This window comes from Hyperolius riggenbachi, chromosome 6 (genome assembly GCF_040937935.1).
Source record: "Hyperolius riggenbachi isolate aHypRig1 chromosome 6, aHypRig1.pri, whole genome shotgun sequence".
Lineage (NCBI taxonomy): Eukaryota > Metazoa > Chordata > Amphibia > Anura > Hyperoliidae > Hyperolius > Hyperolius riggenbachi.
Window position 1 is genome coordinate 41,970,372 of NC_090651.1, and position 23,273 is coordinate 41,993,644.

At 45.8% G+C, this 23,273-nt stretch overlaps 1 protein-coding gene across 3 annotated transcripts in view; it reads right to left on the minus strand.

Annotated features, from left to right (window-relative positions):
* Positions 1-23,273, minus strand: part of PTGFR (prostaglandin F receptor) — a 65,111-nt gene that overhangs the window by 24,241 nt on the left and 17,597 nt on the right. For 2 of the 3 annotated variants that reach the window (XM_068242463.1, XM_068242461.1), the window contains exon 2: positions 186-1,031. In XM_068242463.1, coding sequence (XP_068098564.1) covers positions 186-980 — 795 coding nt within the window. In that variant the 5' untranslated portion in view covers positions 981-1,031. Of the gene's footprint in view, positions 1-185; positions 1,032-9,165; positions 9,308-23,273 lie in introns of those variants that run through there. The other variant, XM_068242462.1, reaches the window with a different exon arrangement.

Sequence of the window (23,273 nt, forward strand, 5' to 3'; positions counted from 1 at the left end):
CATAAAAAAAAGTATATTCCCTTAAAGAATCCCATCTTATGGACGCTGCAAGTTTGGAAATAACGCGTGTAAACAGCCCCCTCGGGCGAACAAAATTTTATGTTGTGTTTTGTGTTGTTGACAAGATAAGTTGTGCCATGAATGAAGTTGCACAACAAAATTGCCTAACATGTTTGAGAACTTACCAAGAATGGAGTCCAACAAATACAAGAGACACACATGATGGCCAAGAGCTGGATTATCATCTCTATGTGGTGAGACCGGCCTTGCCTGTGCTGCATGCTTTTAATCCTGGATCTCAATAACGTTATTCCAGTTATGGCATTACATAAGAATGAAGTGACCAGTGCCAAAAGCCCCAGAGAGGAGAAAAGTAACAGATTGAACTGATCCAACCAGTCTTCAACCTGCTCCGTCTTTATAAAGCACCAAGTCCTGGTGGCTTGGATGTGGTAGGATCTCAGAGTCATAACTGGCAGCAACGCCACTAAGATGGCAAAGAGCCACACAAAAGTCAAGATGATTTTGGCATGTCTTGAGGTCATCTTGGTTGAATGAAAGATGGGTTCGGTGACTCCAATGCAACGTTCCACTGCCATGACGCTCCCAAGCAACAACGGGCAAAGTCCAAAGAACACCATACACATGCCGAAAATAGTACAGAGAATATTAGAAGGGTCAAATCTTGACCAGTCTCTGTCTGATGTATAAACAAAAACTGCTATGGATCCATTAATGAGATGGCCAAAGAGGTCTGTAATGACCAAGCCACTGGCAAACAATAAAAAGGATGCTTTGGACTTCTTTCTAAATCTTTGGTAGGCTTTTAAGAGTATTGCTATGGCGAGGCTGTTCGAGGTAATTCCCACAGTCATGAAAACGATGGAAAAGAACACAGATATCTTCTGATGAGTGAGGTTGGTGCTGTTAGATGAGGACATCAGCCCCCCATAGACCGCCAGTACGGTGCTGTTGTTCATTGTTGGGTCTGTGAAGGTAGAACTTAAATCATCTCACCAATGCAATGCAACCTAAAGACAGAAAACAAACCAAATTACTGGAGATATCATCCACATATTTTTACACTTGAACCATAAATAGTATTTAACCAAAAACATTGTATAAAAAGGCAAAAAGACAAGCAGAGGGCTCAAAACAACTCTAAGGAATCAATATTGTATCACTCTAAGTAAAGTTTTTTAGGTCACAACCTAAGTTATTAACATTGCCCCAGTACTCAGTATTCAGGCAACATGTTAACCATTATGAAGTTATTTTTTCATATTCTATCTCCCAAGACTGAGCAGCTCTGTGCCCTTGGGCCCACTGTTGTCATCAATTCCAAAAGCGCTAGGCTAATGAAAGTCAGTGGAAGTGATCCTGCAGGAGCCATTGCGAATTTGTCAAAATAGCAACCGTCTTGCATGCAGCAATTGGATCCGTAATTGCCCATCATTAAACATCAAACTCTCATTAAACTATGTTGTGCTATATCACAAAAACGTTTGTTGCACAAAATCATTTGGGAAAATCGCTTAGTGGGTATGGGCCTTAAGTGACATGACATGCTTAAAGGGAACATGAAATAAGAGGGATATGAAGGCTGCCATATTTATTTCCTTTTAAAGGGGAACTTCAGCCTAAACAAACATACTGTCATCAAGTTACATTAGTTATGTTAATTAGAATAGATAGGTAATATAATCTCTTACCCACCCTGTTTTAAAAGAACAGGCAAATGTTTGTGATTCATGGGGGCTGCCATCTTTGTCATCGGGGGGCAGCCATCTTTTTGGTTGAAAGGAGGTGACAAGGAGCAGAAGACACAGTTCCAACTATCCTGTGTCCTGATTACCCCTCCCAGCTGCACACGCTAGGCTTCAAATGTCAAATTCAAAATGTAAAAAAAAACCAACAAATTGCACCAAAACAGCAGAACGAGAGCAACAACATCAGAAATCCCATCATGCTTTGCACAGCATCAGGGGAAAAAAGCCCGGGCAGTTTTCTTCTGTGCAGCTAAAAATGAGGCTTGTATAAAGAGAAACAAAGTTCTGATGTGAAACTGTTAAAGAAACACAAAGCCTTTTCAGTGCTGCTGAGTCGATTTTTAGTCCGGAGGTTCACTTTAAAGTGAACCTAAAGCCTGGAAGAAAAAAAATGAGATTAACTCACCTGGGGCTTCCCTCAGCCCCCTGCAGCCGATCGGTGCCCTCGCAGCCCCGCTCTGACGCTCCAGGACCCGGCCGCGAACACTTCCGGTTTGGCCGTCACCTGCCGACAGGCATGGGAACGCGAGTGATTGTTCGCGTTCCCAGCCTGTATATCGCCCCCTATGCTGCTATTGTGGCCTCCAATAGCAGCATAGGGGGCGATATACAGGCTGGGAACGCGAACAATCACTCGCGTTCCCATGCCTGTCGGCCGGTGACGGCCAAACCGGAAGTGTTCGCCGGCGGGTCCTGGAGCGTCAGAGCGGGGCTGCGAGGGCACCGATCAGCTGCAGGGGGCTGAGGGAAGCCACATGTGAGTTAATCTCATTTTTTTTTCCAGGCTTTAGGTTCATTTTAAGCATTACCAGTTGCTGTTCCTGATCCTGAACAAGCATGCAGCAGATCAGGTGTTTCTGACATTGTCAGATCTGACAAGATTAGCTGCATGCTTGTTTCTGGTGTTATTCAGACACTACTGCAGTCAAAAAGATCAGCAGGGCTGTCAGGCAACTGGTAATGTTTAACCTCCCTGGTGGTATGATTCCTTCCTGGTTTTAGGGTCTTAAAGCGGTACAATTTTTTCCATGGGCTTTTAGACCCTAAAAGCAAGAAAAATTGTACCACGAGAGAGCTTGGAGCAGCCCCTGCACTTACTCTCCTCCCTGGGATCCAGCGCTGCAGTTCTCCCTCCATCCTCCGGGTGGCGCTGTGACCCTGTAGTGAGATTGCTGGCTGTCGTCATGATGACAGTCGGCGATCTCACCAGGGGGATGAAGAGCCTCCGTGGACAGGAAGAGGAATGGCCGCTAGCGTCTGGATCACCCGGGAGGTGGGTGAGAACGCCCGCTGCGTGCATTGCTCTGCATGGACCTCCCGGCAGCAAACAAAAGTGTAGCTCGGGGTTACCGCTCTGAGATGTGGTTTTCCAGCCCAAGTGTAGCTCGTGGTTACTGCTAAGGAGGTTAAAAAGAAATAAATATAGCAGCCTCCATATACTTCTCACTTCAGGTTCCCTTTAAAAGAGTAATAGTAACCCCCAAAAGACAAGTGTAAAGTTAAATAATACTCACATAGGTACTTTTTGTCTCAGTGAGCTGCAACACGATGGCTCCTCTGACCAGCCATGACCACACCAACAAAGGAAGTGACTGGAACAATGTTTACTATCTGTATTTCACTACAAGTGAAGCCCATTGCCCCTCCCACTCACTCCCTCCATTAGAATCACTCCTGGCTGTGTGCTAACAGCCTGCAACACTCTCTGCCGAGGTGGACCTGTCCCTCCAGCTGTTTCTGAGAGCTTCTTTCTCTACTCTGCCGCTTGCTGGGACTTGTACCTGGGATTAACTTACTAAATCTGGAGACCACTGAAGATCAGAAGCGTTGCAGTAAACTCCAGGATTTTTTTGAAGTTGTGACCATACAGTTCATTTTGCAACAGACACAATGGCAGTGGAGCTGTTTTGGCTATTTATCTATACACTGTCTTATTTTAGATCTAGAACTAGAAGTGTGTTGGGGGGGTGAAGGGGGTACATGTTTTCCATTACTACTGGCCGCGATACCTCCGGAGGCGGGACCTAGAAGTCCTGCTCAGCCAATCGCCATTTAATTCAGGGCTGGCAGCCAATCCAGGGGGGAGGCTTTGTAGCCCTGCATGATAGGAGACAAGGAAGTTATAGGAGCTGGAGATGCCGTTGCAGTGTCTGGTGGTCCCGATATGTGAGCCAATAGCTGACTTACCTTCCATTGCCAGCCATGCCTGCTAGATCTCACAGCACTTCGGGCTCCAGTACGCATGGCTCCCCCATAGACACGTGCAAGTCAAACATGTGGATCGTACCTAGCAGCAGCCAGAGACTCACAGCCGTGCATGGAGAAAACGTAGCCTCTTGTGAGAGCTTGGAGTCTCACAGGGTTGATCACAGCTGATGAAATGTACACTTAGGGATGAGCGTAATGACCTAATTACGAATTTCCGAAATTTCGCGAAATTACTACAATTACGATTTTAGCAGTAATCGAAATTTCGTAATTTTCGCAAATTACGCAAATTTTCGTAATTACGATTATGAAATTTAGTATTTTAAAGTTTGCAAAGGTTTCTATCCCTCTAGATGCCTTCGTAATCGAAATTTCACTCCCGTAATGACGAATTTCGTGTCTCCAACCGAAATTTTACTGTTTCAGGTTTGTAAGGGTTTCTATCCCTCTAGATGCCTAAAATGAATAGCACGGCCAGCCAGCCAGCCAGCCAGCCAGCCAGCCAGCCAGCCAGCCAGCCAGCCAGCCTCCTTCTCCTCCTTCTTCTCTCTCTCTCTCTCTCTCTCTCTCTCTCTCTCTCTCTCTCTCTCTCTCTCTCTCTCTCTCTCTCTCTCTCTCTCTCTCTCTCTCTCTCGATCTGTAGTACTTCAAAACCATACTCACATTCATGACATGTCCAGGGATCAAACCCAGGCCAACCACATGGAAGACAGCTATGCTCACCACCATACCACCAAACACACACTAAATAGACTGCTAACCTAAATCTTACTTGTAGACAGTCATATGAGACACATGCTGGGTGCAGGGCTTTGTGATTGGACCATGCGATAGAGTGAGGTGCAAAAATGAAATCATGCCTAGCAGAGGATGGTTTCACAGTGCTAAATGCTAGGCTGGCTGTGGTGCAATTGGTTAGTGTGTCTGGCTGGTAACAGCAAGGTTACAGGTTCAATTCCATCCAGGCATGTCTTTTCCTTTTGCGTTCAACAGTTGTCCAAACAGAGCCAACAGAGCCCCAGATAGCCATGTAGAGTTAGGTCACAGCTAGCCTGGCTGTGGTGCAATTGGTTAGTGCGTCTGGCTAGTAACAGCAAGGTTACAGGTTCGATTCCATCCAGGCATGTCTTTTCCTTTTGCGTTCAACAGTTGTCCAAACAGAGTCAACAGAGCCCCAGATAGCCATGTAGAGTTAGGTCACTGCTAGCCTGGCTGTGGTGCAATTGGTTAGTGCGTCTGGCTGGTAACAGCAAGGTTACAGGTTCGATTCCATCCAGGCATGTCTTTTCCTTTTGCGTTCAACAGTTGTCCAAACAGAGCCAACAGAGCCCCAGATAGCCATGTAGAGTTAGGTCACAGCTAGCCTGGCTGTGGTGCAATTGGTTAGTGCGTCTGGCTGGTAACAGCAAGGTTACAGGTTCGATTCCATCCAGGCATGTCTTTTCCTTTTGCGTTCAACAGTTGTCCAAACAGAGCCAACAGAGCCCCAGATAGCCATGTAGAGTTAGGTCACAGCTAGCCTGGCTGTGGTGCAATTGGTTAGTGTGTCTGGCTGGTAACAGCAAGGTTTGATTCCATCCAGGCATGTCTTTTCCTTTTGCGTGCGCGCGCTGCGCCATTGAACCCCATGGGGTATTTTGCGTGCGTAAAACTTTACGCATGCAAAACTTTGTGCTCGGTGTTTGGACAACTGTTGAACTCAAAAGGAAAAGACATGCCTGGATGGAATCGAACCTGTAACCTTGCTGTTACCAGCCAGACACACTAACCAATTGCACCACAGCCAGGCTAGCTGTGACCTAACTCTACATGGCTATCTGGGGCTCTGTTGGCTCTGTTTGGACAACTGTTGAACGCAAAAGGAAAAGACATGCCTGGATGGAATCGAACCTGTAACCTTGCTGTTACCAGCCAGACGCACTAACCAATTGCACCACAGCCAGCCTAGCATTTAGCATTGTGAAACCATCCTCTGCTAGGCATGATTTCATTTTTGCACCTCACTCTATCGCATGGTCCATGGTCCAATCACAAAGCCCTGCACCCAGCATGTGTCTCATATGACTGTCTACAAGTAAGATTTAGGTTAGCAGTCTATTTAGTGTGTGTTTGGTGGTATGGTGGTGAGCATAGCTGTCTTCCATGTGGTTGGCCTGGGTTTGATCCCTGGACATGTCATGAATGTGAGTATGGTTTTGAAGTACTACAGATCTCTGGAGAGAGAGAGAGAGAGAGAGAGAGAGAGAGAGAGAGAGAGAGAGAGAGAGAGAGAGAGAGAGAGAGAGAGAGAGAGAGAGAGGAGGGGGGAGGGAGGAGGCTGGCTGGCTGTGCTATTCATTTTAGGCATCTAGAGGGATAGAAACCCTTACAAACCTGAAACAGTAAAATTTCGGTTGGAGACACGAAATTCGTCATTACGGGAGTGAAATTTCGATTACGAAATTGTAAATTACGATTTGAAAATTAATTACGAAATTACGAATTTGGGTCGTAATGTTAAATTTCGCATTCGTAATAAAAGCAGTTCGAAATTTCGAAAATTTCGGCTCATCTCTATGTACACTGTGGGAGATGACGAGAAGGGCTAGTGTGGTGTGCATTAGCGGGGGCTGCTGCAGGACTTTGTGATGGGGGGATGGGGGACACTGGAACAACCGGACCATAAGACGCACTCACTTTTTCTCCCCACTTTTGGGGAGAAAAAGTGTGTCTTATGGTCCGAAAAATACGGTAGTAAATAGAGAAAATTCTGTTCCTGGCATTTGCCATCTTGATTCCCTCTGACTGACGCCATTCCTGATGTCATTCCCTCCCTTATTTTTTCTCCTCGAATCTGCACTGTCATATCTAGCTTGCTTTGTAAACATGTGAGAACAGTATGGATCATGTTTTAGCAGCTTCCCACTGAACTGCCCTCAGCCAATCAGCGAGAAGCAGGAATGTGGGAGGGGAGATGGCAAGCTTCCGTCTCGTCAGCAATGTACTAAATAGAGCCAGTCTGACTGAGATAACATGTATTACAGCAGAAACAATTCTGATTTGTTTGGAGTGCTTGCAATGCAGGGTGAGGTTCCAGACTGCATAGTGAACACAGTGCAGTGGGTACATGGAATTTTATTTTGTGGCCTCTGTAACCACTTGAGGACCACAGGTTTATAACTCCCTAGTGACCAGGCAATTTTTTACAATTTGGCCCTTAACAACTAACGGTTTAACCCTCCTGGTGGTCTATTAAAAACCGCCAGGGGGCAGCGCAGCCGTTTTTTTGTAAATATTTTTTTTTAAATGTGCAGCGGCATCCCCCTACCCTCTTTGATCGTTTCCGGCGATCGGTGATCAGGAAATCCCGTTCAAAGAACGGGATTTCCAGGAGGGCTTCCCCCATCGCCATGGGAGGCCCGATCCACCCCTCAGCGCTGCCTGGCTCTGATAGGCCAGGCTGCGCAAAGGGTCGGGGGGGGGGCGCGGCGGATAGCGGCGAATCGGCGCAGGGCGGCGGCGGTCGGTGTGCTCACGCAGCTAGCAAAGTGCCGAGCGTGCAGCAATAAAAAAATCGTGCAAATCGGCCCAGCAGGGCCTGAGAAAACCTCCTGCACGGCTTACTGCCAGGAAGGGGTTACCGCCAGGAAGGGGTTACCGCCAGGAAGGTTAATGCTCGGTCATACAACTTAGCACCCAAATGAATTTTAACTCCTTTTCTTCTAACAAATAGAGCTTTCTTTTGGTGGTATCTGACTGGTGCTGCAATTTTAAGTTTTTTTTTTAATTATTAAAAATAAAGCGATATTTGTCATTTTTTTAATTGCGAGCTCCCGTCTAATCTTGCTCCTCTCGAGATGACGTCATATGGCATGACTAAGGAACAACAGAGCCACTCTACGGCTGCCAATCTGCGTAAGGTGGTCGCAGAGTGGTTAAAAGACTCCTGAAGTGAGATGGATATGGAGGCTGCCATATATTGATTTCCCTTTTAAACAATGCTAGTTGCCTGGCAGCCATGCTGATCTTTCTAGCATCAATAGTGTCTGAATCACACACCTGAAACAAGCATGTGGCAATCCAGTCGAACATCTGATTTGCATGCTTGTGCATGGTCTATGGCTAGAAGTATTAGAAGTAGAGTATCAGCATTCAGCAGGGTAGCCAGGCAATGTGCATTGTTTAAAAGGAAATATCTATAGCAGCCTTCATATCCCTCTCAGGTGTCCTTTAAGACATCCTCTGGTGGGCTGGGAATTTCCTCCTCCTGTACCTGCAAGCCGTGTATTCTTGGTAGGCGTTCAGCACTGTGGATACTGTGAATTCCAGGAGACACATGTTCCTGTTTAATGCCAGACTGATATTTCTGGCTGCAGAAGGAGTTGGGAAACATCCTAAAGGGCTCTCATAATAATCTTTTCATTCCACTCTAAACAAGCTGGGTTCTGGTTACTGAACTGGGCAAACAGCTCACTACAAATACCGAGAACGCCATCGGAGTGAAACAGCAACCGCAAGACTCAGGGAGAGCTGAAACTAGCTGGTGGCCTGTTATATGAGAGTAACAGCGATCATCCTCATCTCACACTGACAAGACTCCGATCCATTCTCCTGAAATGACAGATATACTGGACAGCTGGATGATGCCTATTGATATTCCAGCCGTTATTGCTCATGTACTGTACTGCATAACAGTTCCCGGAAGAGAGATCGATGCTTAAAGAGGAACTGTCGCAAAAAATCTTAAAACTTAAAATTGTGGTCCCTTTTATCCCCCTATACATTCCTAGTAGTTTAGGGTCACCCTGAGCTGCTTGGTTACTCTGTTGTACTGGTCCAAGCCCTATCTCATACAGCCTTATCAATCCCTGCCATGTATTGATAAGGACCAAAAGTCAGAAACAGGCTGTCTACATGTGGGTTTGTATGGCTGTGTAAAATTTAAAGCTATATGCTTGCTATACACCAGCGGTTCTGGATGCTTGCTTGGCTTACCAAGGGGGAAAAGGGGCAATTTGCATATTCAGTAGTAGTGCATTGTGGGTAACCACAAATGTTCACTTATAGCTGAATTATTGCAGATTTCCTTCTGTTTTAAGAAGGCAAATACACCAAGCTTAAAATGTAAAACACATACAAATAAGAAGTACATTTCTTCCAGAGTAAAATAAGCTATAAATGACTTTTCTCCTATGTTGCTGTCACTTACAGTAGGTAGTAGAAATCTAACATCACCGTCGGGTTTTGGGTTAGTCCATCTCTTCATGGGGGATTCTCAGCATGACCCTTATTCTTTATAAAGATATTCCCTGAAAAAGATTTATACAAAGATGCTGGCCAGCCTCCCTGCTCACCGTGCACTTTTTTTGGCAGTTGGACGGAGCAACTGCCATTCACTAAGTGCTTTTAAAAATAAGGAAAACCCTAAGAACCCCCTATGAGAAGATGGGCTAGTCCAAAATCTGTCGGTAATGTCAGATTTCTACTGCTTACTGTAAGTGACAGAAACATAGGAGAAAAGTAATTTATGGCTCATTTAACGCCAGAAGAAACGTACTTCTTATTTGTATAAGTTAACATGTATTTTAAATTTAAACATTTTCATGACAGAGGTCCTTTAAAGAGAAACCGTAAGCAAGAACTGAACCTCATCCCAATCAGTAGCTGATGCCCCCTTTCCAATAAGAAATATTTTCCTTTACACAAATGGATCATCAGGGAGCTCTGTATGGCTGATATTGTGGTAAAACCCCTCCCACAGTGTGACGTCAGGACCATGGTTCTGACATCACGCTGTGGAAGTCTTGTAACATTGTGGGAAATAACAGATGTTTACAACTGCCCCCAAAAAAACAAGCAGCATCTCCTTCCACTGACGTCACCTGCCAGCAGTAAACATGTCACCATGTGATAAATGTCAGAATGTAAACTGGGAGAGGAAAGACTTTACAATGGCCAAACACTGACTAAGACTTTGTTCACATCTAAAATCTCAATCGTCGAGGCCAGCATTTTGTCGATTTTGTGTGTGATTTTTCACCGGTGCTTAAAAAAAGGCGAAACGCCCTAGGTGTGAACAAGCCCTAAATAATTTATACATAATTATTGTAAAAATGAAGCACTTTTTTAATACATTATTTTCACTGGAGTTCCTCTTTAAAGGGGAAATGTGATGCTGAACGGCTTGAGAAAGGTCGCATAGACCGAAACAGCAGGGCTGTCGCTGTTACAGATTGCTCATCATGCTGCTTTAAATAAAGAGCTTTAATACATCTGATGGTGCCGACTCCACTGTGGACTGGTAACTGGAATATCGGAGTGTGGAGATATTGGGAGTCTAGGGCACATCAATCAATTCTCTCCGGGGTGCTAGCTTCATACCGAAAAACCTCTTTAAAGGGGAACATGGCATACAGCTACGGGCACCTAAACCAAATCCAAAACATTTTAGATGGGCGAGGGTGATCTAGGAAACAGTTGTTTGCTTTTCTCTGCCATGCCAGGTAATCTTTCAGTGGAATGTAAAGTGTACCTGAGACAAAAGTAGTCTCAGGTCGTATACTTACCTGGGGCTTCTTCCAGCCCCCTTGAGGCTGCTCAGTCCCTCACTGTCTCCCCGGGCTACTCCTGTCCCCCAATGGATGGCACAGTACTTTGGCCGAGTCGGGCTTTGTCGCGCATGCGTGGCCAAACGGTGTGCGCTCCCCCATTGCCCTCCTGTGTCCAGGAACATTCTGCAGGCTAAAAAGTTAGGACACCCCATTACTACACAGAAGTCATAACATTGGCCAATGATTGGCCAACTAAAATTGGATGTGTGTATTCACCCTAAAGCCTGGTACACACTTTCAATTAAGATTAGCCAATCACTCACCAATTTTACTTACTCCTTGTTAAAATTGGTTAGTGATTGGCCATAGATAATTGAAAGTATGTACCAGGCTTTAGGGTGCGTACACACAACCGATTTTGAATGACCAATGACTGGCCAACGTTACCACTGCCATTTACCGTTAGGGCCAACACATATTGATTGTGTAGGTAAGCTCTTGTACTACATAGAAGTGGTAAAATTGACAAATCAAAATTGGATGTGTGCACGCACTTTAACCCTTTGGGGACCGGCTGCCTAAACCCCCTTAAGGACCAGGCAGCGGCATCGCTAGACCTATTTCCTATGTCCTAGGGTGCCCCTAATCTATTTTCAGGGGTGCCCGCTGCTGCCCGCTGTCTCCCCCCCCCCCCCCCCCCGGGTCGTCCCAGCTTCAGACCTCCGTCCAGCCGGCGACCACTGGTGCGGGCGCTAGGACCCCACACTGAGTGACATCACTTCCGCATATACAGCGTGCTGGGTCCATGCGCCGCTCTAATTGGTCGCCGGCTGATACTGAGGTCTGACGCTGCAAGGTGAGGGGGGCGCCTGTCATTCACTACCTAACTGGGTGTCCCTGTCACTACCTAACCTGGGGGGCGCCTGTCACTCACTACCTAACCTGGGGGTCCTTGTCACTCACTACCTAACCTGGGGGCACCTGTCACTCACTACCTAACCTGGGAGGCGCCTGTCACTCACTACCTAACATGGGGGTCCCTGTCACTCACTACCTAACCTGTGGGGCACCTGTTACTCACTACCTAACCTGGGGGTCCCTGTCCCTCACTATCTAACCTGGGGGGCGCCTGTCACTCACTACCTAACCTGGGGGTTCCTGTCACTCACTACCTAACCTGGGGGTCCCTGTCACTCACTACCTAACCTGGGGGTCCCTGTCACTCACTACCTAACCTGGGGGTCCCTGTCACTCACTACCTAACCTGGGGGTCCCTGTCACTCACTACCTAACCTGGGGGTCCCTGTCATTCACTACCTAACCAGGGGGGCGCTTGTCACTCACTACCTAACCTGGGGATCCCTGTCACTCACTACCTAACCTGGGGGGCGCCTGTCACTAACTACCTAACCTGGGGGTTCCTGTCACTCACTACCTAACCTGAGAGTCCCTGTCACTCACTACCTAACCTGGGGGTCCCGGTCACTCACTAATTAACCTGGGGGACCCTGTCACTCACTACCTAACCTGGGGGTGCCTGTCATTTACTACCTAACCTGGGGGTCCCTGTCACTCACTACCTAACCTGGGGAGGCGCCTGTCACTCACTACCTAACCTGGGGGTCCCTGTCACTCACTACCTAACCTGGGGGTCCTTGTCACTCACTACCTAACTGGGGGTTCTTGTCACTCACTACCTAACCTGGGGACACCTGTCACTCACTACCTAATCTGGGGGTCCCTGTCACTCACTACCTAACCTGGGGGGCGCTTGTCACTCACTACCTAACCTGGGGGTCTCTGTCACTCACTACCTAACCTGGGGGTCCCTGTCACTCACTACCTAACCTAACCATGAATTGTGACAGGAACGTAATTTAAGTTTTGTGATAAAGAGTAGAAATAGCCAAACAAAATTTGGCACTTTTTATTTTTAAACGGAAATTGGTAAAACTGAGAAATAATATGTTTTTTTTTTCTATTTTTTTCTTCTTCTTCTTCCTATTAAAATGTATAGAAATCACAATTGTTCGAGGGAAAAAATGGCACACAATGAAAGACTAGTTAGTCTTGAAAAAAATAATATATATTTTATTTAGGTGTCATAAGTAAGGGTAACGTTATTGCTGATTAAATAGGGATGTAGCTAAAATGTCTAAACTGCTCTGGTCCACAATCGGGAAACAAGGTCCAGATGTGAAGTGGTTAAGAAGATAGCTCAGGAGAAAATGTCAATTCCAACTGGGCCAAGGTGTTTACTTTTCCGCTACAGTGATCTTTTAATATGACTGAGTTTGACTACAGATCAATTGAAGTTTAACATCAATTGGTCATCAGTTTGGACTAGTGTACACGGATCCTCCTCATGTTCAGTTTGTGAGCCGGTAGACTTCCGTCACCGAGACATGAACTGTCTGTAAAGTGAGCGATAATTGAACTCAAACTATTACATAGAAACAAACAAGTTCTACCGCTAGCAGAACATCTTTATCTGGATTTGGGCATTTGTATGAATGGGACCTTTTCTAAGTGTCGTAACAGTAGTATTTCTCACAGCTCACGAAACTGAGGCTCAATTGTTAATTGATTGATTATAAAAACAGTGTTGACGCTTGGCGTTCAAGGACAAGGAAGCATCCAACCCAAGATGAATGGACAAGTGCTGTTTGCTGGCATACAATGCTGGTCTTATAGATTTGCTTCCTTTTGGATATGTTCATCCATATGAAGTGCCAGTTGTGTTCTAATTACTTAAGAGGAACAAATAGAGACAAATACACCCAGGCCAGAACACGTTCCTCGTATGCAAACCTTGGTTACACCTCCCTGCTTTATTTTGGAAATACAGATCACACTACCAGATGATGCAACAAAACCAGAGGCTAAAACAAAGTACACACATCCGTCTTGATTGACTAACCTTACCACTTCCATGTACTATGAGAACTTTGCTACACAATCTGTTCAGAATCTGTTGTCTCTCATACTACATGGGAGTGATGGAATTGGCCAAAAACGGTAGGATGTTTGTACTTGACCACTTGTCCACTACAGGCTGTGTTCCCCTTATGGACCAGAGCAATTTTCAAATTTCAGTGCTCCTCTCATTCATTTGCCAATAACTTTATCACTACTTATCACACCTAAATGATCTATATCTTGTTTTTGGTCTGCAAATGAGGCTTTTTAAAGGTGATTTTCTTTAAGTAATGACTTTAAGATTACACTATTTCTCCATTTTCAGTCACTATAGTTTTAAAACAAATAATGCTACTGTAGATAAAACCGACACATTTTATTTGCCTATTTTTCCTGATTATCAAAACATTAAAATTATGTTCCCAGTTTCTAGCCCTAGTTTGCAAAAAAAAAAAAAAAAGCCCCTCACGTAAGCAACGTAACTAATGTAATCTATGAATTTTCTTCTAAATTCAGTCATTTTGGCTCTTTTTTTTTTACAAGTTTTTTTTTTTTTAGGGGAGGGGGGGGGGTAACTATAGGGGGAAAAGAAAGGAGGAAAGAAGGGGTTAGTGGGCATTTTAATTATAGGTATAGGATTTTTTGTCACACATACTTCAACTTATCCACCAGATGTCTCCTGTACTGTGATTAAGCATATACTTTCCCTTTCAGTTAAAAGGGAAAGGGAAAGTGTATATGTTTATACAGACTGTCAATAAATGATCACTGCTTCTGGTTACAGCAGTGATCATTTATGAATCAGGCAGTTTGATTGGCTTTGGGAACACATGTTCCCATTCACCAACCAATGCTCTAACAGGTGGTGAATAGGTCACGCATGCGTGACACGCATAAGAACAAGAAGACAAGTATAAACACCCCTGGGACTTTAGATGAAGTCTCAGGGGGTGTAGATATACTGGCACTCCTGCAGTAAGTGTTAAAGTATATGTGAGGTAAAGAAAAAGTTAAGCTTTACTTACCTGGGGCCAGTGGCATAGCTAAGGAGCTGTGGGTCCCGATGCAAGTTTTACATTGGGTCCCCCCCCCCCCCCCCAAGCTCTCTATACATAACAATTGATACGGCGCACCAAAACTTGCCATTGGCCAATACAGTATCAGAGGTGCAAGAAGGGGATGGGAAACAGTTTGTTAATGATTACCACTATTCAGAGTATCTATAGAAGTGATTATTACGAGCACAGGACCAATAGAGAGCAAATACTGCAGTTGAGGGAGGTCCCCTCGGGGCCCCTCTGACCCAAGGGCCTCGATGCGGTTGCAATCTCTGCACCCCCTATTGCTGTGCCCCGATGCGGTTGCAATCTCTGCACCCCCTATTGCTACGCCCCTGCCTGGGGCTTCTTCCAGCCCTTAGAAGCCTGCTTGGTCCAGCTTTGAAGCTCCCCCTGTCCTCCAGGCTGCCACTCTCACCTCCGTAAGATCACCACCCCTGGCTGAGTCATGATCACGCTCCTGTATCCGGGAGCATTCTGTGCTTGAACAATTTAAAAAGAACCAGAGATGAAGCACCCTCATGTATTTTACCATATACAGTGGTTTGCAAAAGTATTTGGCCCCCTTGAAGTTTTCCACATTTTTTTCATATTACTGCCACAAACATGAATCAATTTTATTGGAATTCCATGTGAAAGACCAATGCAAAGTGGTGTACACGTGAGAAGTGGCACGAAAATTATACATGATTCCAAACATGTTTTACAAATAAATAACTGCAAAGTGAGGTATGCATAATTATTCAGCCCCCTTTGGTCTGAGTGCAGTCAGTTGCCCATAGACATTGCCTGATGAGTGCTAATGACTAAATAGAGTGCACCTGTGTGTAATCTAATGCCAGTACAAATACAGCTGCTCTGTGACGGCCTGTATGCTACGAGGATACATACCAGGAAAGCAGAGCCACAAGGGGGCAGGCTTGGGCTTGAAAAGACATCACAGAAGACTGACTCAGCTATAATCATTACTGGGCAAAGCTAGAATTAATGCTCAGTCAGGGATTCTTATCAGGGCTGATGACAAGCAGGCTGAGCAGTGAAAAATTAAACAAAGAGCAGAGTAGGTGTTTACCGTCATGTTCCCATTGATATATATGGTAAAATACTTGAGGGTGCTTCGTCTCTGGTTCTCTTTAAGTCTTTGTGAACTGCATAGAATACTCCCAGCTGAGAGGCATGCAGCGCACCTGCGCATGTGCAGAAGCCCACGACCCAGCCGGGGGTTGATGATCTTATGGAGGGGACAGCAGCAGCCTGGAGGACAGCAGAACTTCAGCGCTGAACTGCTAGGGGCTGGGAAAAGCCCCAGGTAAGTACAGCTTAACTTTTTTTTTTACCTCATATATCCATAGCAATATTCCATGGCAACCAATCAGAATTTATTTTACTGTAAGTCAGAGTACAAGCTTAAAGTGCAAACTGTAGAATTCTGTAAGGACCAATCAGAAGCCACGCATGGTAGCCATGGTTTTTAGATGACCCCTAGCAAATAGACCACCAACAGTGTTGCTTGGGAAGTTCCACCAAAGTCAATATTCGCATCACGAAAAATCAATATTTTACAGCGAAAAGCACAAAAATGGGGCAAACCAATATTTCTACTTCAAAAATTTGTCAAAAAAACTGAAAAATTTGAAAAACTGCAAAACTTATTTTCGATGGCATTTTCGAAAAATCTAATTTTACATTGAATATTGGCATTTTCGCTCATCACTGACCACCAAGAGGGAAGGACTGGAACATTATTACAGGTTTTCTGTAGAACCCATGACTTTTAGTTATTCCCTTGTCCAGATTTCTACATTAATACAATCAGGGCCGGGCCGAGGCAGAGGCAAGAAAGGGCTCCAGCCTCAGGGCGCAGTGTAGGAGGGGGCGCATAACTCACTCAGTTATCATTCCCCTGTTATGTTTAAAGCAGAAAAAAATAAGAAAAGGGGAAACATGCAGGTCCGGTCCGCCAATGATCCCAAGTGAGGTGACTTCCTCAGGTAGCAAAAGTCTGGGGGCAGCACCTGCCAGAAACAGGAAGAGAGTGCCTGGCCAACCTATACTGGGGGCAACTGTACCTGGCTAACCTATACTGGGGGCAACTGTACCTAGCTACCAATACTGGGGGCACCTATACCTGGCTACCTACCTATACTAGGGGCAACTGTACCTAGCTACCAATACTGGGGGCACCTATACCTGGCTACCTACCTATACTGGGGGCAACTGTACCTAGCTACCAATACTGGGGGCACCTATACCTGGCTACCTACCTATACAGAGGGAGTTTTTTGAGGGGCACACTGCAGCTATAACGTGCGGTGCAAACTGTCGGGTGCTGTGCAATTATTCCAATTCAGGGAGGGGGACATCCTCACAAGTTTGCCTCAGGCAGCAAAAAGTCTAGAACTGGTCCTGGATACATGGCAGTGACTGCAAGCCAGATAACTAAAGATTAAGGTGTTGGGTGGATTGGGGGCCCTGGTTCACCCGGCGGATCAGTCAAAAAGTCTTATCAGTCTGCCGACAGCTTGTACTCACGTGCTACTGTCGGCAGAACGACCGCCCCGCAGAGGGTCTGACGAACCCGTCGTCTGTAAAAATACAGCGTGTGTACATGCCTTTAGTCTAATAGCAATCAGTGTATGACGGCTGGGGTGGGAGGGATGGAAGGGCACTCTTTGGTGTCTCAGCCTGGGGTGCTGGAGGACCTTGTCCCGGCTCTGAATACAATATTCTGTCAGCTACTGGAAACACTTTGTAGGGTTAATTGGCATGCAGAGTTAATCCAACCTGTTAAGAAGCTATCGAAACCCATAAAATATGTACACCGTTAGTGAGGGCAGCGCTCAGGTGGTAAACAGAATAAAACGACTGCTACAATGACATACACGGGAATTAGCCCTTAGGCCTCTGTTTCTCAGAATAAACGTTGTATGGTTACAGAGCAGATTACATTTCCAAATTACAGGCTTGCAGGGACGTTCTGTACACAGAAGAGAGTCTTAGCTGTAGGACCCTTTCCCACTAAAAACAAAATGCGCTGAATTTGCCACCTGCTAGCTGAGGCTGGCAGCTGGCACTTACTTAGTACCATTGGTGAAGAATATATAAAATATAAGAATATATAAAATATAAGCATTTAAAATCTGACAGAACCGTCAGGTTTTGAACTAGTCAATCTCCTCATGGGGGATTCTCAGGATTTTCTTTGTTTTCAAAAACACTTACTAAGCGGCAGTTGCTCAGTCCGATGTGTACGAGAGAATTTGCCGCAGGGAGTTTTGGGCGCAGGATACAGCCGATACATGGCTTATCCTGCTGCTGCACAAGTCCCGGCGTTTTCTGAACTGCAGTTTAACTGCCAAATTTGTAAGATACCAGCCAGCACACTTATTTGTCAGTTAGACTTAGCAACTGCCGTTTAGGAAATGCTTTTGAAAACAAAGAAAACTCTGAGGATCTCCCATGAGGAGATGGACTAGTCAACGGTTTTGACAGATTTTAACTGCTCACTTTTTACCGCCCACTGAGGCACTCAGGCAGGCCACATACGCTATATATGCTGATGGACACAGTGAAAGACTCTGGAAATAAAGACATCTATTCTCACTTGCTTTTAGCAGAGATTGGCCATAATGATGAGTTTCCTATCTGCCCACAGCCTCCGGATATATTAAATTAAAGTTAGCAGAGAGAGACATCAACCCTAATCAGTAATTACGGTAAATAGGATTGATGTTGGTGGTAGAATAAAATAATACAAATAATACAAATATTTTAAAAATCCCCTCCTAAAGTCGGGTCTCCCTTGCTTTCCATTGTCCAAAACACACAAAAAAAGGGCTACAATGGATACAAAAAACATATTGATGGACAGAGCGCAGGGGCATGCCTACAAATCATTATGCCCCCCAGCAAAATTTGTATGGGGCCCCCCAATGTTTACACCCCTTCCTTTGCTTCCCCTTGGTGCCCTTCACAGCCTGGGTGCCCATCTTACAAGGATCATAAAACAAGTGCAGATATTCACACCCATAACAAGTGTAGCTACAACAACACCTGATCTGATCTACTGTGGGAAGTGAAGGTTAGTTATTGGAGGCCCCTCACTGCTCTGGGCCCGCCTGCAGTTGCAGGGGCTGCTCCCCCGACACAGCGTATCCACTGTGGCCATACAGATTGCCATTCCAGCAGAGCGTGGAGCTAGCCTAATTGCATCTCTCACTATTATGGCATTATGTACCCCTTTATGAAAGAATGAGTTTCCCAATCACACCCTGTTGTGGGTAAAGTAACGTTTAGGAGATAAGGCTAATTGTACACCGCGATCGGCAGGTGTCTAATGGACGACTGTGTTTATAATCGGTAATAGGGTGCCCAAGCGGTGATTTGGGATCCCGATGTGGATAGAAGGTGACCAGCTTCTACATAGTAATTAACGGTCGTAGACTGATCAGCTACAAATATTGGTCATTTGGCCGCTGGGGTAGGAGATGAGTTTTAGGTACATACCAGGGGGTTAGGGTTGGGCATTAGGTGGGGGTTCTTTTTAGGCATTTACCAGGGGTTTAGGGTACAACATTAGGTGAGGAGATAGGCATTAGGTGAGGAAGGTTGGGATTGAGCATTAGGTTAGGGAGGTTAGGGTTAGACAGTAGGTGAGGAGGGTTAGGCATTAGGTATGGGGTGGTTAGGCATTAGATTAGGGATGAGCGTAATGACCTAATTACGAATTTCCGAAATTTCGCGAAATTACTACAATTACGATTTTAGCAGTAATCGAAATTTCGTAATTTTCGCAAATTACGCAAATTTTCGTAATTACGATTACGAAATTTAGTATTTTAAAGTTAGCAAAGGTTTCTATCCCTCTAGATGCCTCTGTAATCGAAATTTCACTCCCGTAATGACGAATTTCGTGTCTTCAACCGAAATTTTACTGTTTCAGGTTTGTAAGTGTTTCTATCCCTCTAGATGCCTAAAATGAATAGCACAGCCAGCCAGCCAGCCAGCCAGCCAGCCTTCTCTCTCTCTCTCTCTCTCTCTCTCTCTCTCTCTCTCTCTCTCTCTCTCTCTCTCTCTCTCTCTCTCTCTCTCCCCAGAGATCTGTAGTATTTCAAAACCATACTCACATTCATGACATGTCCAGGGATCAAACCCAGGCCAACCACATGGAAGACAGCTATGCTCACCACCATACCACCAAACACACACTAAATAGACTGCTAACCTAAATCTTACTTGTAGACAGTCATATGAGACACATGCTGGGTGCAGGGCTTTGTGATTGGACCATGCGATAGAGTGAGGTGCAAAAATGAAATCATGCCTAGCAGAGGATGGTTTCACAGTGCTAAATGCTAGGCTGGCTGTGGTGCAATTGGTTAGTGTGTCTGGCTGGTAACAGCAAGGTTACAGGTTCAATTCCATCCAGGCATGTCTTTTCCTTTTGCGTTCAACAGTTGTCCAAACAGAGCCAACAGAGCCCCAGATAGCCATGTAGAGTTAGGTCACAGCTAGCCTGGCTGTGGTGCAATTGGTTAGTGCGTCTGGCTAGTAACAGCAAGGTTACAGGTTCGATTCCATCCAGGCATGTCTTTTCCTTTTGCGTTCAACAGTTGTCCAAACAGAGCCAACAGAGCCCCAGATAGCCATGTAGAGTTAGGTCACTGCTAGCCTGGCTGTGGTGCAATTGGTTAGTGCGTCTGGCTGGTAACAGCAAGGTTACAGGTTCGATTCCATCCAGGCATGTCTTTTCCTTTTGCGTTCAACAGTTGTCCAAACAGAGCCAACAGAGCCCCAGATAGCCATGTAGAGTTAGGTCACAGCTAGCCTGGCTGTGGTGCAATTGGTTAGTGCGTCTGGCTGGTAACAGCAAGGTTACAGGTTCGATTCCATCCAGGCATGTCTTTTCCTTTTGCGTTCAACAGTTGTCCAAACAGAGCCAACAGAGCCCCAGATAGCCATGTAGAGTTAGGTCACAGCTAGCCTGGCTGTGGTGCAATTGGTTAGTGTGTCTGGCTGGTAACAGCAAGGTTTGATTCCATCCAGGCATGTCTTTTCCTTTTGCGTGCGCGCGCTGCGCCATTGAACCCCATGGGGTATTTTGCGTGCGTAAAACTTTACGCATGCAAAACTTTGTGCTCGGTGTTTGGACAACTGTTGAACTCAAAAGGAAAAGACATGCCTGGATGGAATCGAACCTGTAACCTTGCTGTTACCAGCCAGACACACTAACCAATTGCACCACAGCCAGGCTAGCTGTGACCTAACTCTACATGGCTATCTGGGGCTCTGTTGGCTCTGTTTGGACAACTGTTGAACGCAAAAGGAAAAGACATGCCTGGATGGAATCGAACCTGTAACCTTGCTGTTACCAGCCAGACGCACTAACCAATTGCACCACAGCCAGCCTAGCATTTAGCATTGTGAAACCATCCTCTGCTAGGCATGATTTCATTTTTGCACCTCACTCTATCGCATGGTCCATGGTCCAATCACAAAGCCCTGCACCCAGCATGTGTCTCATATGACTGTCTACAAGTAAGATTTAGGTTAGCAGTTTATTTAGTGTGTGTTTGGTGGTATGGTGGTGAGCATAGCTGTCTTCCATGTGGTTGGCCTGGGTTTGATCCCTGGACATGTCATGAATGTGAGTATGGTTTTGAAATACTACAGATCTCTGGGAGAGAGAGAGAGAGAGAGAGAGAGAGAGAGAGAGAGGAGGAGGAGGAGGAGGAGGAGGAGGAGGACACTGGCTGTGCTATTCATTTTAGGCATCTAGAGGGATAGAAACCCTTACAAACCTGAAACAGTAAAATTTCGGTTGGAGACACGAAATTCGTCATTACGGGAGTGAAATTTCGATTACGAAATTGTAAATTACGATTTGAAAATTAATTACGAAATTACGAATTTGGGTCGTAATGTTAAATTTCGCATTCGTAATAAAAGCAGTTCGAAATTTCGAAAATTTCGGCTCATCTCTACATTAGATGAGGAAGGTGAGGGTTGGGCATTAGGTTAGGGGGGTTAGGCATTAGGTGAGGAGGGTTAGGCATTAGGTATGGGGTGGTTAGGCATTAGATGTGGAATGTTAGGGTTGGGCATTAGGTTAGGGTTAGGCATTAGGTGAGGAGGGTTAGGCATTAGGTATATAGTGGTTAGGCATTAGGTGTGGAAGGTTAGGGTTAGGCATTAGGTGAGGAGGGTTAGGCATTAGGTATGGGGTGGTTAGGCATTAGATGAGGAAGGTTAGGGTTGGGCATTAGGTTAGGGAGGTTAGGGTTAAGCATTAGGTGAGGAGGGTTAGGCATTAGGTATGGGGTGGTTAGGCATTAGATGAGGAATGTTAGGGTTGGGCATTAGGTTAGGGGGGTTAGGGTTAGGCATTATGGGAGGAGGGTTAGGCATTAGGTATGGGGTGGTTAGGCATTAGATGAGGAAGGTTAGGGTTGGGCATTAGGTTAGGGGGGTTAGGCATTAGGTGAGGAGGGTTAGGCATTAGGTATGGGGTGGTTAGGCATTAGATGAGAAGGTTAGGGTTGGGCATTAGGTTAGGGGGGTTAGGGTTAGGCATTAGGTGAGGAGGGTTAGGCATTAGGTATGGGGTGGTTAGGCATTAGATGAGGAAGGTTAAGGTTGGGCATTAGCTTAGGGGGGTTAGGGTTAGACATTAGGTGAGGAGGGTTAGGCATTAGGTATGGGGTGGTTAGGCATTAGATGAGGAAGATTAGGGTTGGGCATTAGGTTAGGGGGGTTAGGGTTAGGCATTAGGTGAGGAGGGTTAGGCATTAGGTATATGGTGGTTAGGCATTAGATGAGGAAGGTTAGGGTTGGGCATTAGGTTAGGGGGGTTAGGGTTAGGCATTAGGTGAGGAGGGTTAGGCATTAGGTATATGGTGGTTAGGCATTAGGTGTGGAAGGTTAGGGTTAGGCATTAGGTGAGGAGGGTTAGGCATTGGGTATGGGGTGGTTAGGTATTAGATGAGGAAGGTTAGGGTTGGGCATTAGGTGAGGAGGGTTAGGCATTAGGTATGGGGTGGTTAGGTATTAGATGAGGAAGGTTAGGGTTGGGCATTAGGTTAGGGAGGTTAGGGTTAGGCATTAGGTGAGGAGGGTTAGGCATTAGGTAGGTATGGGGTGGTTAGGCATTAGATGAGGAAGGTTAGGGTTGGGCATTAGGTTAGGGGGGTTAGGGTTAGGCATTAGGTGAGGAGGGTTAGGCATTAGGTATGGGGTGGTTAGGCATTAGATGAGGAAGGTTAGGGTTGGGCATTAGGTTCGGGGGGTTAGGGTTAGGCATTAGGTGAGGAGGTTTAGGCATTAGGTATATGGTGGTTAGGCATTTGATTTGGAAGGTTAGGGTTGGGCATTAAGTTAGGGGGGGTTAGGGTTAGGCATTAGGTGAGGAGGGTTAGGCATTAGGTATATGGTGGTTAGGCATTAGGTGTGGATGGTTAGGGTTGGGAATAAGGTTAGGGGGGTTAGGCATTAGGTATATGGTGGTTAGGCATTAGGTGAGGAAGGTTAGGGTTGGGCATTAGGTTAGGGGGGTTAAGGTTAGGCATTAGGTGAGGAGGGTTAGGCATTAGGTATGGGGTGGTTAGGCATTAGATGAGAAAGGTTAGGGTTGGGCATTAGGTTAGGCGGGTTAGGGTTAGGCATTAGGTGAGGAGGGGTAGGCATTAGGTATATGGTGGTTAGGCATTTGATGAGGAAGGTTAGGGTTGGGCATTAGGTTAGGGGGGGTTAGGCATTAGGTGAGGAGGGTTAGGCATTTGGTATATGGTGGT